Source organism: Pipra filicauda, unplaced genomic scaffold (assembly GCF_003945595.2).
Source record: "Pipra filicauda isolate LSUMZ 115617 unplaced genomic scaffold, ASM394559v2 scaffold523_size368350_pilon, whole genome shotgun sequence".
In the NCBI taxonomy this organism is placed as follows: Eukaryota; Metazoa; Chordata; class Aves; order Passeriformes; family Pipridae; genus Pipra; species Pipra filicauda.
This window is the reverse complement of record NW_024104669.1, coordinates 118,835-137,651: the sequence shown is the minus strand read 5'-3', so window position 1 is coordinate 137,651 and position 18,817 is coordinate 118,835. Positions and strand designations below refer to the sequence as shown.

Here is an 18,817-nt window from a genome sequence, read left to right as displayed (position 1 = left end):
CCAGCTTTGGGGAAGTTCCTCTTGTCCTTATCTGTCCTTCCTGTTTTAGACCCCAGGATTTTCAGGGCAGAGACTGTTCTCCTATTTCTGTGTACAGTTGCAAAGGTATCTGTGCTTTGCATCAAGAACTACTATCATAAATATAGATGACCGTGAATTTTTATGTTAATATTTTCATTAAATTGCTAAAACAAGTAAGTGGTCTGTCTTCTGTTACTATTGCTGAATCTATTGGGAAAGATACTTTTTTTAGTTCATAAAGCATGCTGTCCTTTTCCAGTGATGTATAGTGTCATTCATGTTTTTCCTTTTACAGTTTTGTAACACTTTAGTGTTTAGATCAAATCCAGCAGATAAAATCATAACAAATTTTGCCTGGTGGTGTCCAGGTTAAAGAAAGAAATACAGTTTATGACAAGGGTATAAAAGAATTTTCACTTAGTCTTCAGGAGGTGGAACTTAGAGATAGGAAAAAGTTTCAAATTTACTGATGCTCAGCCTGTGTTCCTGAAATAGTTTTGTTTTTACAAAATTTCCATCCCTGTGCTTTCAGATACACACAGCAACTCCATGATGTCTCTAAAAACTGATTAATTGAAATCCTTCCAAGCCCCCTGCTGTGTTCTGTTTGTACAACGGTGGGCACGTAGATGATATCAACTTCTAATATGCCTGTTTCTCTCTGGGCACTTATTGATTATGTAACAGCTCTCCCCTGAGTGCTTGTGATTATCTTGATGTCAGTAGATCTTACAACCAGCATTTTACACACACTTTGTTAGTGTGTATTACATATGACGCCAAAGCAGCAAATGACCAGAGAGTACAAAAGTTCTTACATTGGGGTAGTCTTGAAAGAAATTAGGAAAGCATGTCTGCTAGATGTACTCTTGTGTTTAGTCATCTTGCTCCTTGGAATTTATTACCTTCCAATCTTGTTTCAATTTAAATCCTTTATGACTTGGAACAAAACTAAACCTTTATTCCTCCAAGTCTGTCATTAGATGGAGAAGGTAGTCATTACAGGATTGTCCACCTAATGGAAGACTGATGGAATGGAAAAGCCTGGCACTTGTCTCTTGTCTGTGTTAGTGAGAGGTCTGATGGAGTCTTTCAGTGTCATTAAGAAAAGATATGGACTAAAATAAGCCTTTTTACAGCTCACTGATATCAGAGGAATTGAAGCTTTTTTTGTCAATCCCATGCACTTTGGGATATTCTGCTTAACCACATTAGCTTCTGGATCTCTTTTCTGAAATGGCTTAGATGGTGTCTGGAACCCCTGTTAGAACAGAGGGGTAGGGAACCTGAGTTGGAGCTGCTTTTTTCTTTGGCAGCTGCGGTTCATTTTGGTCTGAGGCTTTCCACTGGCAGTGACCAAGGTCTCCCCAAACTGCTTCTGGTCATCAAAGTTATCCTCAAGCAGGTGAGACTCCTGTGTGTTACCAGTTTTGCAGTTCCTATGCCCAGAAAGCTTATCAACTCCTAGGTATTTTGTGAAACGTTAATTTGGATTGAGTAGTTTGTTCTTTAACCTATACTTTCTATTGCATTATTTCAGTCAGTCACTTGAATTTTTTTTTTTTTTTTTAATTTCTGTCCGAGATTGAAGCTTTGCAATGAGAATGATAAATTGAAAGAGGTCAGGCTGGTTATTGTCCCAGAAGAGTTACCCAGTCCCTATTAGGAGTCTGGTTTTAATCCTTCAAAGTTGAATATTTTACAAATTGTCTCAGTATTTCTTAGAAAGTGCTCATTGTACTTTGCAAGTAGAGGTAGAAGCCTTTTCTATGATGTTAAAATTTCTTCCATTCCAACAAGGAGATTGGATAAGAAATAAAAAGTGTATTTTCCCTGGTCTTCTGCTGCTGTGTCTTGAGAGGGAATGTGGTGGTTCTGGAGAGGGAAAGATTCTACAACTACCTGTGGCATTGTGGTGTCAAGGAGTGTGGCAGTAGGTTGATGGTAAGGGTAAAGGAGATAACAGCTATGTTCATCTTTCAGTTTGTCAGATCATTTCTCTTCTTCCATTAAAAAGAAAGATTGGATCTTATTATCCTGTAGTTGAAAATGCACTAAAAAGGTATTCTGCTTTTAGAAAAAAAATCTTTAAACTTCCATGTTGTTGCTTGCTTTTTTCATTCATTTGATTCCGTTCTTTTAATTAAGGCCTAGTAAGGCAAACATTGTATATGTAGTTCTGTAAAATGCTTGTTTCTAATTGGTGAAACTTCTGCATCAGCAGTATCAACAGTGTAAGTACCTTAGTTCTGGAAGCTAAAGCATCTCAATCCTTTAAGCTTTTGCATTTTATTTTTGTTAATGAGTTTTTCAATTATCTCAGACTTATATAATTTCAATTAAAGAGGAATGTTTGTTGCATATTCACCTTGTTTGCTGCCAGCTCATTATACCACATTTCTGCTTTGGAGCTTTCTGTGTGCAGTTGCTGTCAAGTGCTTCACTCAAGCTCCTTGCTCGCTACATCAATGGATGGTTTTATTTTCTTTCTGTGTAACAGCCAACAGTGGTAGCCTAGTAGTAGTAACTTCAACTAAAGAACTGATTTGAGTTACTCTTTGAAGAATCTTCAAATGCTGTGAATATCTTCTCAGCCAAATCATTTTTTAAAGGTACATGATTTTCTTCTTGAATGAGAAAGAAAAAAAAATATTTGCCATGTGGACTCTGAAAGAGTCACCACAGAGTTCCAGCACTTTAAAAGCTGCCAGCATTTCATTGAATATATCGAAAGTGATGTGAGAAGTGATGTAGTTGATAACACTAAGAGCAGCCAGAAAGCATGTTGGAAAAAACTTTCAGTTATGGAGATAGGATATGTTAAATATTTGGGAATTGTGCCTTTTCTTAAGGTGTGTTTCTTTTAGAAAGCAGCCCAAATGTACAAAGCTGTTGTAGGAACATTTAGTCATTAAAAAAAAAAAGATTCTACATGTTGTCTAGAAGCTGTGGTTGCACCATTGGCATGCAATTTCAGGCTTGTACATTAGTCTGATTATCTTAAAAACATCCAAATTTTCATTGAATAAATTTTCTGACTAAATCACAGCTTTTGTTTAGTGTTCCAGTCTCAATAGAAATCTGTCTTTTTATAGTCCAGATGACAGTTAATGCTTGTGAATCTGTTGACTGGTCTGAATTTTGAAATTTTTGAGTAGTATTCTTACAACCATTAGTGATGCTCTACTACTAGAACTAGTAATTCTGCTTCTAGAGAGAAGTTTCAGCATGTGAGGAGCAAGAGCTGTACCTATCCACAGTAATTTTTGTAACAAAAAATCTGCTAATGCTTTAATGTTTGTCAATAAATATATCATTTTCTCTAGTGCACTTGAGAGGGTGCACTTAGATAAAGAAATTGAGAGAAAACATGGAAATGCCTGAATTTTTATTACAGTATATTGAAAATTTGAGAGATGTTTTCTTTTGTTGGGGCCTTTTTAGATAAAGTTGATTACATTTAGGTCTTTAATATTACTTGGTAAGCACTTTCTCTGTAGGCACTACTGAAATTAGGGCCTAATCAAGATTGATGGTTGCTTATATCTAGTTTTGATCAAGACAGAGAGCACACAAAATTCTTATTTCTGTTCAAAATTAAAACACTGTAAATCCTTCCCTCATTCCCTTCTTTCTTAGCTTTGTTTTCCTTTTTAGAAAATTACAGTCTCACCTGGAAACTCGAAGGGCCTTGCTGTTTGTTGATAGCATAAGAAGTTTCTATATCAAGGAAGCCTGTTTTGACAGTTCTGATTAGATATACATGGTAGCAACTCTTTGGAGAGGCTTACAGTCTTAGAAATGACTGTGTGAATGTGGGGTTGAATAACTTCCATTTCCTTGGGGGCCAGAGAAAGACACAGATGCATGAAGAATGTCTGGATAGACTTGTCTGTATCCTTCAGTCCTAAGGACTGAGCAGAGAACTTTATCATTGAGTGTACAGAACAGGTAATAAACCATAAACCAACAGTTCTTTTTTCCACTATACACATTCCTCTTGAGGAAGGAGCACTAAGACTCTGTGACAGAGGCTTTAAAAAGTCTCAGGGGGCCAACAGGAATCCAACCAAAACCATGGTATTTCCTTTGTCTTGTAGTATAAGAGCTAAGATGCTCAGTGTAGATTTTTTTTTTGGTAAACTAATGTTTAGACTTCATTGCCACAAGGATGGTGTTTATTTCCAAATGTGATTGGACAAATTAGTAAGAGAAGGATCTATCCAGGCTATTAAACATGAAGTTGTCCTGCTGTTTTCAGAAGGCGGAAGCTGGGAGTATCAGTAGGAGCTTTTCTAGTCAGTTGATGTTGGTTCCTGTTGGATGTAGGATGTTGAAATGGAGGGACCTTTGATCTGATTCAGGGTGCTTATGAAGTCAATAAGAAATCCAAGTTTTTAATATTTCAGTAATTTTAGCAAAATGACAAGGCTACTGACCAAGAGCTGTAGAATTTAACAATGGTTATTTAAATGGTAAATGGTTTTCTTTTCCTGTTAAAGGTCTGGTTTATTTTGAAGCAAATCAGATTCTGTTCAAAGCTTTTGATAGAACTGCAATGTGTTCTGCCTGTAGGTGCTAAAAGTGGATGGTGCATACGTTGCTGTGAAATTTCCGGGCACCTCCAGTAATGCAAACTGTCAGAGCAGTTCTAATTCAGATCCCGATCCTTCTTCTCTTCTCCAAGACTGTAGGCTGCTCAGAATAGATGAACTGCAGGTATGTGTTTGTAAAAGACCGAGGAAGCAATCAGTATTTTGAAATGTCAGCACTGTGTGTACTTAATTGCCGTGTAAAATTTTACGTATGTTTTCAGGTTGTAAAAACTGGTGGAACTCCAAAAGTTCCTGACTGTTTCCAAAGGACACCTAAAAAACTGTGTATTCCTGAAAAAACAGAGATCCTAGCAGTAAATGTAGATTCAAAAGGTAAGTAGGACTTACCCCATAAGTCCAGCTCTGTTTATTATTTATTATCTGTCTCTTGTCCTAGTGGAAAACACCTACTGTCAAAAGAACATGCACAGTTGTTTCCATTGATATTAGTAATTCCTTGAAAGTGCTTTAGTTAGAAGTTCTTTTATTGGATGCCATCAGTAAGACACTAACTTTTTTCTTCGTGTGTTTTTGAAGGAGTGCATGCTGTGCTGAAAACTGGGAGCTGGGTTCGATACTGCATATTTGACCTCGCCACAGGAAAGGCTGAACAGGAAAATAATTTCCCTACCAGCAGCATTGCATTCCTGGGTCAGAATGAGAGAAGTGTTGCTATTTTTACAGCTGGACAGGTTTGTGGTTTTCTGTCTCAGTCATTTAACCTCACTGCAATTCACTTCCATCATCTTTGAATGAGATGGTACAGCCTTCTGTAAGGCTTTTCTGAAGTCTGGCAGAGAAATAGTTTTTCAGACAGGTTGTGAAAGACTTGATGCTGCCATTAATATTCTGAAGGCACAAGGGGAATAGCAATCAATTCACCTAAGCACATCTCACTCAGATTCTACCTCAAATGTAAAAAAAGGGGAAAAAAACTTGACAGAATGGTTCCTGGGTTAGTGTAAGCTTGTTATCTAGCTATGTTTTGGAACTGGATCAGATAAAGATCCACTCTTGATAATAAATGGAAGTATTAACAGAAAAAAAACCCGTATGTGACATTAAAAATATATATTAAGGTTTTGTGCAACTCTTGCACAAACACAATATACTTTGTTTAGGATAACTGAAAGAAACATTTTTGTCAAAATAACTGAATTTGAATTTCAATGTATTCAAATTTATTTGGAGCATTTAAGTAAGCTGAAAGTATAGGTACTATACATTTCACTGGTAACATTTCATAATATATGTATATGATGAGAAAGATACTTTTAATAGTATTTACTATATTAAGCACATTTTGGGTATTTGTAAAGGGGAATCTTGTATCTTACGCTGCACCACTTGTAATGATAGGAGACAATGACATAAATGAGAATCTTAGGTAAACTCTTGTCATTGTTAGCAGTCAAGAAGAACTGGACCTTTTTGGAAGGTCCAGTTTTTATAAACTATGGAGACTTATTGATAAAACCTTTTTTTCCCAAATGTAGGAATCGCCTATTATTCTTAGAGATGGAAATGGTACAATCTATCCAATGGCAAAAGATTGTATGGGTGGAATACGAGACCCTGACTGGCTTGATCTTCCACCTATTAGTAGTCTTGGAATGGGTGTTCATTCCTTAACAAATCTTCCTGCTAACTCGACCATCAAAAAGAAAGCTGCTATTATCATTATGGCTGTCGAGGTAAATATTTTCTTTACTACCCAATTACGTGCTTTTTTCCCTTTGGTGTTAAAAAGTTATGCTTACAGCAGTTTTGTGTTTAGATATTGATTTGTATTTTCACTATTTCGAACAAGCTACTTTCAGCAGAAGATTCTCTTAGAAACATGAAAACACAAACACGTTTACCAAGTAAAGTGAAAGATCCATTTTGGGGTGCATGATTTCTGTATCAGGCTTTTAATTAGTAAGTTTCTTTCAGGCATTGATTTTAAAATGATTACCGTTTTAACATGTCTACCAAAACTGTACAGTCTTATTTGTCTCATGGGTGCACAGTTTTTCTGAGGGATCCAGCAACGTGTTTTCTTGAGAATGCAATACATTTTGAGTTGCTTTTTTTTTTAATCATATATTTGGACCATACACTAGGAAACTGTGAGAGTCAAGTGAAGGTTTTTTCACTTGAATCGCCTGTAGAGCCTCTATATGTCATACTTGTAAAAACTCCTCAGTGATTTGGGGCACTGTGGTTAGATCTACCATGTGCTCTGCTGCCACCCCGAGGTACTGTGTACCTGTTAGACTGAGATGGATTGCACAGTGTAGTACTACTCCGTAATTGTGGAAAAACTCGTTATATATGGGGTGAACCTCCCAGACCTTCAACAGCTTCTAATCGTTCACTTCTCAGTGCATATATCACTTGTTTAAAAAGAAATATGTAAGAGCTAGTTCATATAGCCCCCTTAGGTTTTTTCCATGGTACCACTTTCCCCATGTTACATGTAGCCATGAAATAGAAGTAAGCTACCTTAGGAATCCAGCTGTGAAGCCAAAGGAATGCTTTTGTGAGCCTCACAGCTTCTGCTGCTTAAGCCTCTCTGTTCCTTTGGCTTGTCTGTACCTGAATGCACGCAGTTGTTTTTAACAGTGCTATAGTTGAGATCATGCATATTTCCAGCGGTTCCTGCACTGACTTCCAGCCATTATCCTAGATAAAGACTTTTCTATTAATTTCAAAAATGGAAACTTAGAAGTATGTATGAAGGTTGGTTATATGCCTGCTGTTTGTACTTGCATTTCTAAAATATTTTGTTCTTTTGAGTACAGAAACAAACATTAATGCAGCACATTCTTCGATGTGACTATGAAGCTTGCAGACAATACCTGATGAATCTTGAACAAGCAGTTGTTTTGGATCAGAATCCACAAATGCTGCAGACGTTCCTTGGCCATAGATGTGACGGAAACCGTAATATTCTGCATGCTTGTGTATCTGTATGCTTTCCAACCAGCAACAAAGAAACAAAAGAGGAAGAGGGTGAGCTCAACAGTATCATGAAAATATACTGAAGATAAACTTTTTATACATTTTCAAGAAATCTGAAATAAAGGTTGCTCTCTTCATATTTGGGTATATTATAATTTAGCAGCTAAAATGTGTCCTAGCCTTTCAAAGGTGCTGAGACATTTTTATCGCTCTCATAAGGTTTTATAAGAATTCAAAAGTTGATTGATTATAAAAGACAAACTTTTGACATTCACATGTTACTTTTAGATGAAGAAAGTATTTTTCTACTGTTATATCACTAGTATCCCCATTATATCACTAATAAACTTTTATGAGAAACAGTATTTAATATTTTTCAAGTGCTATAGTGTATGTTAATGCCTCCAATAAGAAATACTACTTGCCATTGACACGTAGCAAGAAATGGGAAAGAATGACCTATTAATGCCAGTTACTGACACCATTTAAAAAATCTATTAAATACTGATATGTAAAAAGCATGTTAACAGAAAAAGGTTGCTAAGTCAAGCACTCAGAAATTAGGAAATGCCAGAATTAAGTTTACCCATGTGCTATACATGGGTATGCATTGTGAAATGGTCTTTAATTACACCGTCATACTATTTTTTCCACAGGACTACCTCATTCAGTGCACAAGATGGACGGTGCTCACCGAATGGGTAGCTATTCAATATTTCTTTTTATCCTCATCATTCAGTGTGTGGCCCCATTCCTTACTATTGCACACCATACAAACCCTGCACTGAATAATGAATGAACTTCCTTGTGGGATTTTTGTATGGTGCTGTCATTGAATTTTAGTCATTTATAGACCTTAATTGTTCCTCATATCCCTATTTATAGAATGGGGGTAGTGCTGCAGCTTTCTCATCTCTTGCTTGAAGTTTTTCTATATTCAAAGTATTAACTAATTTTGAGGGTTTTGTTTGAGAAGCCTAGGGCCTGATCTCATTTTTTTTGAAAAGGTATAATTTCAAAACACTTTGTTCTAGAGCTGTATAATAGTAGTTTTAGTTGATTCGTGAATATTAATTATTTCTGTGAGTCAGGCACCTTTTAGGTGTCGAGAAATTAGTAAAATGTATCACAATCATCTGTATAAACTTGTTTCGCAAAGTTCTGTGTGCTGTTAGATGTGGCAGAAATAGGTTCCAGTTCTCCAGAGTGATGTTCAGTGGCATTAAACACAAGACAATGTTTCTCCCTCTCCTTGTCAAGCTGTTGCTGCCTTACTCACCCCTTCCAAATGTTGCAGCAAATAAGGCATAAACAACTTGCTTGTTGTATAACCCTTCATCTTTAGTGTGTCGTCCATCCTGTGCACTGATTGAGGCAGGGGTCTTGTTGCCTGGGGCAGGGTGGGTGGAGTGACAAAAAAATTCAAAACAAAAAAACAACCCAAAATAAACAAACCCCAACTGTGTAACTGAAGATTGGTTTACTGTAAGCACACAACGAATTTGAAATGAGGATGCATAGGCAAACCTAATCTGACTTTTCCTAATTTGAGTGCTTGTCTTTGCAACCTTGACAGTTTTTTTCCAGTAACTTCATTTGGATGTAATTTAACTTTATGAAAAATGAAAAACATGAACCTGATAGACTTGTAACACTCCTCTGCCTCTCTCTTTCCCCTCATAAAACTTGTTCTTGAAGGGGATTAATATCTTTAGATTCAGGTCACATTTAGCTTCTACTGTAACTGTTAGTGATGGGTATTAGGGCAAGCTTATTTTTGTTGCATCATGTGGAGGGCAGTGGTGACTAATGTTACTGTCTGAGAGTTATATGGCCATCTCTTAAACTGTAAGAGAAGTTTAATTTGTGAGTAAAGGCTTCAATTCCAGACTACAGATATGATGTTTCTTAACAATTTCAGAACATAGCACCCCTTCCCAGCTAGTACCTGCCTGAGATTCTTCACTCTTCTTTATTTAGATTCTTCCCTAAGTGACAGGAAATTTTGAGGGCAGGGATAAGCTTTTTTTCGCCTTTTCTCTCAGATCCTGTGCCTAGTTTTGCCATAGCTCCTGCAATGTTGGGTAAATGAATTGCAGGAAAAGTGGCCCCAGTTATACAAAGCTGGGGGAAGGCTGCTCTGTTTCTATGTTTTGGTATCTCCTCAGTCTTGCCAATAGAAAAGATCTCGGAAGAAACGTGTCCAAAAGAAGTGTCCAAAGCATGTGAAATCATTGAGGAGTTATGATGTGAATTTCAGCCAACATCACTGAACACATGAAAACTGAGGGGTTTTGTGTAGGGAATTGGGACAGATTTAATTAGCCAACAGAACAGCAAATTACCATTAGGGCCAAAGCATTTACAATTGATGGGTCTCCAAAAATGAACTGTGTAAGTGGAACAGCGAAAATTCAGTTACAGTTTACTTTCACCAGAACAAGTGAAACCTGTTGCAGAGAATGGTTGTATTGCTGGAGAGGTCACTGTCAAGAGCTGTGATTTGCTGTGTGAGGGGTCCAGAAGTACTAAGTGATGGGTCATGAGTTAGGAGAACTAGTGGATCTGAGAAAGGAGTACAGCACAAATACACTGGCAATTCATTGTCAACTACAGGTCAACTTGTGTAGAGCCAGGGGCACATGAATAGTATTCTGTAAGTACTTGGTCGTCTGCTGTGGGTAGTAGGTGATTTTTGTCTAAGAAGCCTGCACGTGCTTGTGAACAAGCAAAATCTAAGATCTTTGCTCCTTCAGGTTGTGATGAGTAGAAAGATCTAAAGAATAAACATACAGTAGAAGCTGACAAACACCATTGGTTTGTCTTTTTCATTCTTTGAATGACAGGTATTAATGGCACTTTCCTGTTTAAAAAAAAAAAAGGAATTATCTAGGTCTTAGTGCTGTCAGTGTGAAAATAAGTGTATAAGCTGACTGCCAGTTCAAAAAGTCTTTAAGTGGAAGGTGAGCACTATCCCTAGCATCTTTGAAACGTGTCCTGAGAGAATTATCAGAGTCACTTTAAGGAAATATTTTTCTGTGTTCAGAAATACAACTTTTCCTTCTAGTTTGTACCAAAAATTGTCCTTCACTCCACTGAAAGGAAAATTATCCCTTTCCTGGCCTGTGTTGTGCTGAAAGTGACTTCTCTTTCAGTTGTTTTGGATCCGTGGTGCTAGTGATTCATTTCAATTTGCTGTGTAGTGGTTATGCGATCTTTAATTGTCAGTAGTTCCTAAAGAAGCAATGACTGTTACTCTGTGCAAACCTTATACATCTGACTTTACTGCTTTATCTGTGTATTTATCTTGCAGATAAATAAATCTACATTAGGTCTTTGATTCAGGTGGTTGCTTCAAGCTGTATTGTACAATGAAGCTTTTGCTTTTTTTTTTTGTATTGCACTTGACACAATTGAGTTCTCGTTATGAATAAAACCTTTAGGTGTTACTGTGCTTAGGGTTGTAGATGTTAGAAGAAATGCTCATTCTTTCTCATGCAAACTGTTTGTGCTGCCTTATTATACTCATAACCATCAGGGGGGGTTCCGAAGCATGTTTGTATGTACAGTGTGTATCGTACAAGCCTACAACTTTGCATTGCTGTTCATGGATGCTCATTGTGAAGTGTGGTTTGTATGCTTGTTTTCTTGTAGTGGTCTGGGGTTTTTGTTTGTTTGTGGTTGATTTTTTTTTGTTTGGTTTGGTTTGGTTTGGGTTTTTTTTGTTGTTGTTGTTGTCATTGTTTTCGAAGCCTCGACTCAACAAGTATCTAGAACCAGCTACATGTTAGGTCCTTGTCTCTTGATACTGAAAACTGAAAGCTTCTACTGGAGCTTGGGTGCCTCGAATTTACTTCCTTAATGGCCTTTTATAAACCAAACCCAGTCAGAATCATTGTTAAGTTCTGTCCCTCTAAATGTAAAAAAAAAATAATAAAATACAGGGAACATTTTCTGACTAGTGACATTTCATATTTTATACTCCTTTCTTATAATTTTCCCAAGTGAAATTTTAGCACTGACACTTTTCTTGATTTTTCAGAAGCAGAGCGCTCTGAAAGGAATACATTTGCTGAAAGGCTCTCAGCTGTGGAAGCTATTGCAAATGCAATCTCTGTTGTGTCAAGTAATGGTCCAGGAAATAGGGCAGGATCATCAAGCAGCAGAAGGTAAATGCAGTAATGCTTTCTTCTTGTTTTCTGTATGCTAATTTCCGTATTAATTACCAATCTGTTATTAATTCTTTCCTTTTAGTTTAAGAATGGGCTCTACTACTAGCCTTAAGTTGGATTTCACTTCTTCAAGCACCAAACTACAACTCTAGTGGGTTTTATTTAAGCTTTTTCTGGTGTGAGGAATAATGGTGGGATATTTCTAAATTAATTCTGTTTTCTGGGATTGGTGCTTTGTCTCCTCAGTTGTGAAGTGAAAATGCTCCTTTTTGTGGGGAGAGGGAATTTGAGGATAAGCTCTAGTGTTCTTTACCAAGGAATATTAAGTATCATGGAAGTATTGTACGGGTGCCCAGGCTTGTTTTAAGAGAATTTCTGAGAGAAGTGGTCACTTATGCAGATAAATACTGAGACCAACACCAGTGGGGAAGAACTTAAGTTGATTCTTTTTATCGTAAGCAATCACTGTCATAGTGAGAGTCCTTTGTATCGAGGGTGCTCTAAAGGATGTTTCTGACCCTGACAGAATTGTAATTTCTGATGACATTTATGTTCTTCCTCTTTTTGTGATGGAACTGAGTGGGGCTCACTTGGAGGGAATTTGACAGTATCTGTACTGAGTTCTAGTCAGTTCAGAGAACTCTGGCTGAGAGCATAGTACAATTCTTTTACTTAGCTCTCTATTCAGAGCAACTGACATGAAGTGATGCCTTAATCCTTCCCAAGCTACAGTCCTCATCACCATGATCTTTTTGATATGGAGGATAAGGGTAAGGGTTGAAGCTTCCTTCTGACGTGCTTAGGAGACATTAATCTTAAGAGGAAGTGCTTAGTAAAAAAACCCAACACCACCACCTATTCCTACACTTTTTCCTCTAGTAAGATGATAGAGAATTTCTTGAAATTGTTTACTGACTGTCCTCAGTGAAGTAGTACTTTTGTGTTAAATAAACAAATAACTCCTCTGAAAATAAGTTTTTTCAAGACCTATTTTTTTTATTCTTTCATTAACCTCTTGTAGTTAGATTTTAAAAAGCAGTAGCAACAAGAGCAAATCCTTGCACAAGCTTAACACCCCTGGCAGTGAGCTTGGGGTGAAAGGAATGTCAAATAGTGGTGATAATGCCCACCAGCTGCTACCTACAAAAGGCAGTGCTGTGGTGACTAGGGATGCATTCTGGGCTCAAATCTGTCTTGGTGCATTGCTGGCTGACTGTTCTTCCAAGGCCATTATATTCTGTTGCAGCAGATGAATATGGTAATGAAAAATACCTCTAGGGTCGTTCTACTTTATGCTGAAATAAAATGGTTTCCTTTCCCAGTATGAAATTCTGTTTTAAAATGTTCTAATTATAAATGAAAATGAGAGTATTTTTGCCTTGGTTTTGTATTCAGTTTGAGATTAAGGGAAATGATGAGAAGATCCTTGAGAGCTGCTGGATTGGGCAGACATGAAGCTGGTGCTTCATCCAGTGACCACCAGGACCCGGTTTCTCCACCAATTGCTCCTCCCAGCTGGGTTCCAGATCCTCCTGCAATGGATCCAGGTAAGTCTGCTCATGTATCACATTATACTGTAGAAGGAGAGAGTTGATCGAGGAACTGATGGCTATTAAGGTGAACAACTTATTTTAGTCTCACTCTGAAGTCTGTCTAATGCCATTGAGGTAACTTTAAGAGTTTACTGAAGACTTAACAGCTGTTTTCAAATCCAGTTTGTGTCTTTCTAACACTGGTGTCAAACTTCTGGCAAGTGCTCTTTGTAATGCTGAGTTACGTTACTGATCTAGGAATGTGGCCGTTTGTAGGAAAGAGTACCAGTTAAATACAGAAAACCTGCAGTGTGTTAGACACTGCAGCAAGAGCATGTTGTTAGGGATGTTTTTATGTATTGATATACATCCTGCTGTTCTGTTTACTGAAAGATGGTGACATTGATTTTATCCTGGCCCCCGCTGTGGGATCTCTTACCACAGCAGCGACTGGCACCGGCCAAGGACCTAGCACCTCCACAATACCAGGTGAGGACATACTGCTTATTTAATTATGCTTTAGAAGGAAAATTATCTCAAAAGCTGTCTTTGCTTGCACAGACTTTCTGCATATGAAAATGGCTCTTATCAGATGAAGATTGGATTGAAGCAGAATTTCACAAGTGTGCAGAAAGTAAATGAAGCACCATGTTATGTTTTATGTAAAAATTTATTTTTACCTGGGGAATGAAAAATATGTAAAGCCGTGGTAATCAGTATGAAATTGGGATTGCTCTGTGTATTTCAGAATGTAATTTGGAACTGAAATTTACAATACTTCAGTGAAGTATTGCTGAAAGCACTGAATAGTCAAGCTACTAATTAATCACCCCAGTGAATCATTGAATTATTTACTTTTAACAGGTAGTAATTTTTTGAGGAAAAACTGTTTCTCTTCAGTTTTTTTTTTTCTCATTACAGGTCCTTCTACCGAACCATCTGTAGTAGAATCAAAGGATCGGAAGGCAAATGCTCATTTCATACTGAAATTGCTGTGTGATAGTGTTGTTCTGCAACCTTATCTACGAGAATTGCTGTCAGCTAAGTAAGGATTTTCATATGAATTCTTGCTCTCCTTTGTAATGTTATATCATCTGAAATATATTATGTAGAAGCCTTTTTAAAAAGCTTATTTAAAAGCCTGTTAGTTAAAATGACGGGAGTTAGAATATCAACTGTATTGGTGTCCTGCCATCCTTTAAAAATAGGTCTGTTTCACAGAAGTAAAACAAATAAGAGTGCTTATTCACTCTGTGGCTTTTCTGTTTGCACAAGATTAGCAGTGCAAAGTTTTCCTATATTTGTGTCCTACATTGCCTGTTATAACAAAAAAATTCAGTGTTTTAACTTGTCTGTTGTTTTTTTTCCCTAGGGATGCAAGAGGCATGACACCGTTTATGTCAGCAGTTAGTGGCCGGGCATATCCCGCTGCAATTACAATTCTAGAAACTGCACAGAAAATTGCCAAAGGTACAACAGTTTCAGTAATTATTAGCATGTGGTTTCCTAAAGTTTTCTGAAGTTTAACATGTATGCAGAATCATTATTAAAACTGTATATTGTTTCATGCTTTGGACATTTTGCTGTTATGGAATATCTTCCTCTTTAGTGTGTATATTACAATAGATTTCTATGAGTATTATTGCTTTTGTGTTCTTTATAGTCTTTTCAGCATTTCATTGCTTTTCAAACCAGTGGATTAAGGTACTATTTTTTGATAGCACCAAGGTATCACCTGGAATTTATTTCTTTGAGTTGAAAAAAACCTGATATGATAAAGCAATGTGCCAAGCTAGATCCTGTTCCTGAAAAAACTTACATACAAACAAATGTTTTGTGTCTATTTTTCAATGTTGATATTTAATTGTTTGAGAGAAATATGTGAAATTGAACTTAGGGAGAAACTTAAGTGGATTTGACATTGTCACACCACAGTTCTATAGGACTGTGTGTGGTACAAGGACATTCCTTTTAAGAATATTGTCCATAATCCTTCAAAATGGTGGCTCACTGAATGGATAGAATTGATTAATGTATCAGTGAATTTAAAACTAGGGAGGAGTTGATGGTTGTGTTTTTCAGTTAGGGGTTTTCAGCAGCTTCTATAAGAAATAATGTGACAATCAGAAAGTTTTCTCAAAAAGCTGTAACAGATTTTATTTAAACTTCTAATTCTGTATGAGATATTGTAATGGCAAACATCTGCTGGGTATGGATTCTGTTGGTAGGTTTTGGTTATTTTTGGGGTGTTGTTTTTAACACTGGTGTTATATTGATTGTTTTAGCTGAAGCAGCTTCCAGTGAAAAAGAAGATGATGTGTTCATGGGAATGGTTTGTCCTTCTGGTACAAATCCAGATGATTCTCCTTTGTATGTGTTGTGTTGTAATGATACATGCAGTTTTACCTGGACTGGTGCAGAACATATTAACCAAGTAAGTTTGGGTGTTTTCTTTCTTTTAAAGTAAATAGGAATATGTTTAGATCATGTATTGTGTTAGTCTACTAATCCGACTCTTAAATTATTAATTGCATTGTTTAAATTACTGTGACTTTTACATCTGGTGTAGTTACTGCCTCCCTGAATTCCTTTATACTTTCAAAGCTGATTAGGTTCCTCAGAACATGGCTATTAATGGGTGTGGCTTTTCCCCCTCTGCTTAACTTTGGCAAGAAGTTGGGTGGACACAGCTCTTTGAAAACACTGAACAGTCTAACTCACAACAAAGGTTCACTCTCTAGAACTGACCTCCTTCTAAGCGAAGACATCAGTTTGAATAAGTGCAGTGTTATCGTATCCTGAAATACTGTGAGATTGCAAGTAGGAAGAAAACTATGCACAATATTTTTGGTAATTTTTTTTTTTTAGGATATATTTGAATGCCGAACATGTGGCCTATTGGAATCACTTTGTTGTTGCACAGAATGTGCAAGGGTCTGTCACAAAGGGCATGACTGCAAGTAAGTATTTGTGTTCTGTTTCTTACAATTAAAACAATATTTTGTTGTTTCCTTTGTTTACTGATAGTTAATAAGTTTTTTCCTTGTCCAAAGTGTTCCAGTCTCAGACAAAGAAGATTAATACTTCAAATGCCTTCTTTTCATTCTACTCTGTAAGATTTATTTTATGAGTCAGAATTAAAAGAGTAACCTCAAGCAGTCTTCTACTTTTCACTTTTTAGAATTGAGAATAAATGAGTAATTCTGGCACCCACAAAGTGCCTAATGTTCTAAGAATATTGTATCTAAATAATAACTGTTTTCATTTTGGGTGCTCCCAGGAGTTTTCTGGAGCCAGTGAATCCTGATGACTGATCATTCTTGTGAATTTTCTTAAAGAAATGTAGCATATTAATCTCTTAAGATAACTGTAATAAAGGGAAAAATGAGCAAGCAATCAAGAAGTGTCAGATCAACCTGGCCTAAAACTTCGAAGCTGCAGATGTTTCGTGCTGCTGTTACAGGCTGTGAATCTTACAGCATTAATATCCTCGCTATAATAAGCTACAATAAGATACAATTATAAAGATATTCTCAGCACTGTAACAGTTACTGAGATTTTACTGCATGTCATGAGTATTTCCAACTTAACTTTCTTGAGTGGAGGCTATTTGAGAGAAGAATAAATTGTCTTGGATGAGTTTTACTAAGGAACTATGAAAAGCTCTGTAGTGAAACTGCCCTCTTAAATGAGTGTAAGAAACATGAATAGCAAATGTCAAGTGCTGCCACATATAGACTCTGTTTCTCCTTTAAGCTAGGTTTTGTCATCTTGCTACTGTAAGAAACAAACTCCAGCAGGAATCTTAAGGTGTACACTTAACCCCCCTCAGCTTGTTCAGAGAAGATTGGTATATTACTGAACAGAGTTGCACCTCACCTTTTCCATTTCTTGTAGGCTCAAACGAACATCTCCAACGGCCTACTGCGATTGCTGGGAGAAGTGCAAGTGTAAAACACTAATTGCTGGACAGAAGTCTGCTCGCCTTGATCTCCTTTACCGCCTGCTTACCACCACAAATCTTGTCACCATGCCAAATAGCAGGTAAGTTCATATCTGCAATGGCTAGGGCAGAAAAAATTTATTCTTTTTAAATATGTGGTATATCATACTGCTACTAATAATTTCTTCATTGCAGGGGAGAACATCTGCTGTTGTTTTTAGTACAGACAGTTGCCAGGCAAACTGTAGAACATTGCCAGTACAGACCACCTAGAATTAGGGAAGATCGTAATCGTAAAACTGCAAATCCTGAAGGTAAGAGCCATTTCAGTGAAATAAATGGCAAATTCCGTATTTCAGTACCTCTTTCTTATATTGCTTTTTTTTTGTTTTGGTTTGGTTTTTTTTAGATTCTGATATGCCTGATCATGATTTAGAACCTCCTCGTTTTGCCCAGCTTGCTTTGGAACGTGTTTTGCAGGACTGGAATGCACTGAAGTCCATGATCATGTTTGGCTCCCAGGAAAATAAAGACCCGTGTGTATTTACACATAGTTGTCATTGTAAAGTTTAATCTGATATTTGAGACCTGCTGACTTACATAAATTTATTTCCTTTCCTTTTGTTTTTTCCAAGTCTTAGTGCAAGCAGTAGGATAGGTCATCTTCTGCCTGAAGAGCAAGTTTACCTTAATCAGCAAAGTGGAACTATTCGCTTGGACTGTTTTACACACTGCCTTATTGTCAAGTGTACAGCAGACATTTTGGTAAGCAGTCTTAGTTATGTTTTACATAGATTTTCTGAATAATATGATACTATAGTGTGTCTTTGATCATATACTTGGGGACTAATTTGAAACTAACTTCAAGTTAGTCTTGGTTTTGTGAATTCATACTGCAATGACTGTGATCTCCCTTTGAATCTTAATCTGTCTTGTTTCATGCGTCTAAACTGGATTGTAATGACCTGTTTCTTCAGCTCTTAGATACTTTGCTGGGTACTCTGGTAAAGGAATTACAAAACAAGTATACGCCAGGACGCAGAGAAGAAGCTATTGCTGTTACAATGAGATTTCTGCGTTCTGTGGCAAGAGTGTTTGTCATTCTTAGTGTGGAAATGGCTTCCTCCAAAAAGAAAAAGTAAGGGGTGGAGATGTGTGTATTGATTGTGGTGGTGGGGTTTTGCCTTTTTTTCTTTATTTAAATATTTATTCTCTTGTTAAATGAGTTGATACAATTCAACAATAGGCAGAAACATCTGAATTAATTTGTGATCTGTAGACAGATGTGGAAAGATTCAAACCTCAGGATGGCACAATAGCTGATGATATGTCATATAGCTTTTTAATGCAATGCTTGTTAAACTTACATGTTCATACTGAACCTTTCTGTTTACAGTGTTAGGATTTTTGGAAGTAGGGTTTTTTTGACATGCTAAAATTGGAATCTATTGTTGTTTGTCAGTAGTAGATTTAGATACCGAACCTTAGTCTTGAATTACGGAATGATGCAACTTTTTAACTACCATGGATAGCTGTGCATATTGTTATTATCCACACAAATGTGTGTATCTGTTAAAAGATATTTTTTTTTCTCAAAAAGTCAAGACA

The 18,817-nt window shown here is 36.8% G+C and overlaps 1 protein-coding gene across 12 annotated transcripts in view; it reads left to right on the top strand.

Moving 5' to 3' along the window:
• UBR5 (ubiquitin protein ligase E3 component n-recognin 5) overlaps positions 1 to 18,817 on the top strand; it is an 86,015-nt gene that overhangs the window by 46,150 nt on the left and 21,048 nt on the right. For 6 of the 12 annotated variants that reach the window (XM_039387031.1, XM_039387033.1, XM_039387032.1 and 3 more), the window contains 18 exons: positions 4,597 to 4,740; positions 4,838 to 4,949; positions 5,154 to 5,308; positions 6,113 to 6,310; positions 7,403 to 7,613; positions 8,219 to 8,263; positions 11,605 to 11,731; positions 13,130 to 13,281; positions 13,660 to 13,755; positions 14,188 to 14,311; positions 14,639 to 14,736; positions 15,552 to 15,700; positions 16,135 to 16,226; positions 17,164 to 17,310; positions 17,405 to 17,523; positions 17,619 to 17,745; positions 17,845 to 17,974; positions 18,187 to 18,347. In XM_039387031.1, the coding sequence (XP_039242965.1) occupies positions 4,597 to 4,740; positions 4,838 to 4,949; positions 5,154 to 5,308; positions 6,113 to 6,310; positions 7,403 to 7,613; positions 8,219 to 8,263; positions 11,605 to 11,731; positions 13,130 to 13,281; positions 13,660 to 13,755; positions 14,188 to 14,311; positions 14,639 to 14,736; positions 15,552 to 15,700; positions 16,135 to 16,226; positions 17,164 to 17,310; positions 17,405 to 17,523; positions 17,619 to 17,745; positions 17,845 to 17,974; positions 18,187 to 18,347 (2,387 nt within the window). The remainder of the gene's footprint in view (positions 1 to 4,596; positions 4,741 to 4,837; positions 4,950 to 5,153; positions 5,309 to 6,112; positions 6,311 to 7,402; positions 7,614 to 8,218; positions 8,264 to 11,604; positions 11,732 to 13,129; positions 13,282 to 13,659; positions 13,756 to 14,187; positions 14,312 to 14,638; positions 14,737 to 15,551; positions 15,701 to 16,134; positions 16,227 to 17,163; positions 17,311 to 17,404; positions 17,524 to 17,618; positions 17,746 to 17,844; positions 17,975 to 18,186; positions 18,348 to 18,817) is intronic. The other 6 variants (XM_039387028.1, XM_027717577.2, XM_027717575.2 and 3 more) reach the window with 4 other exon arrangements.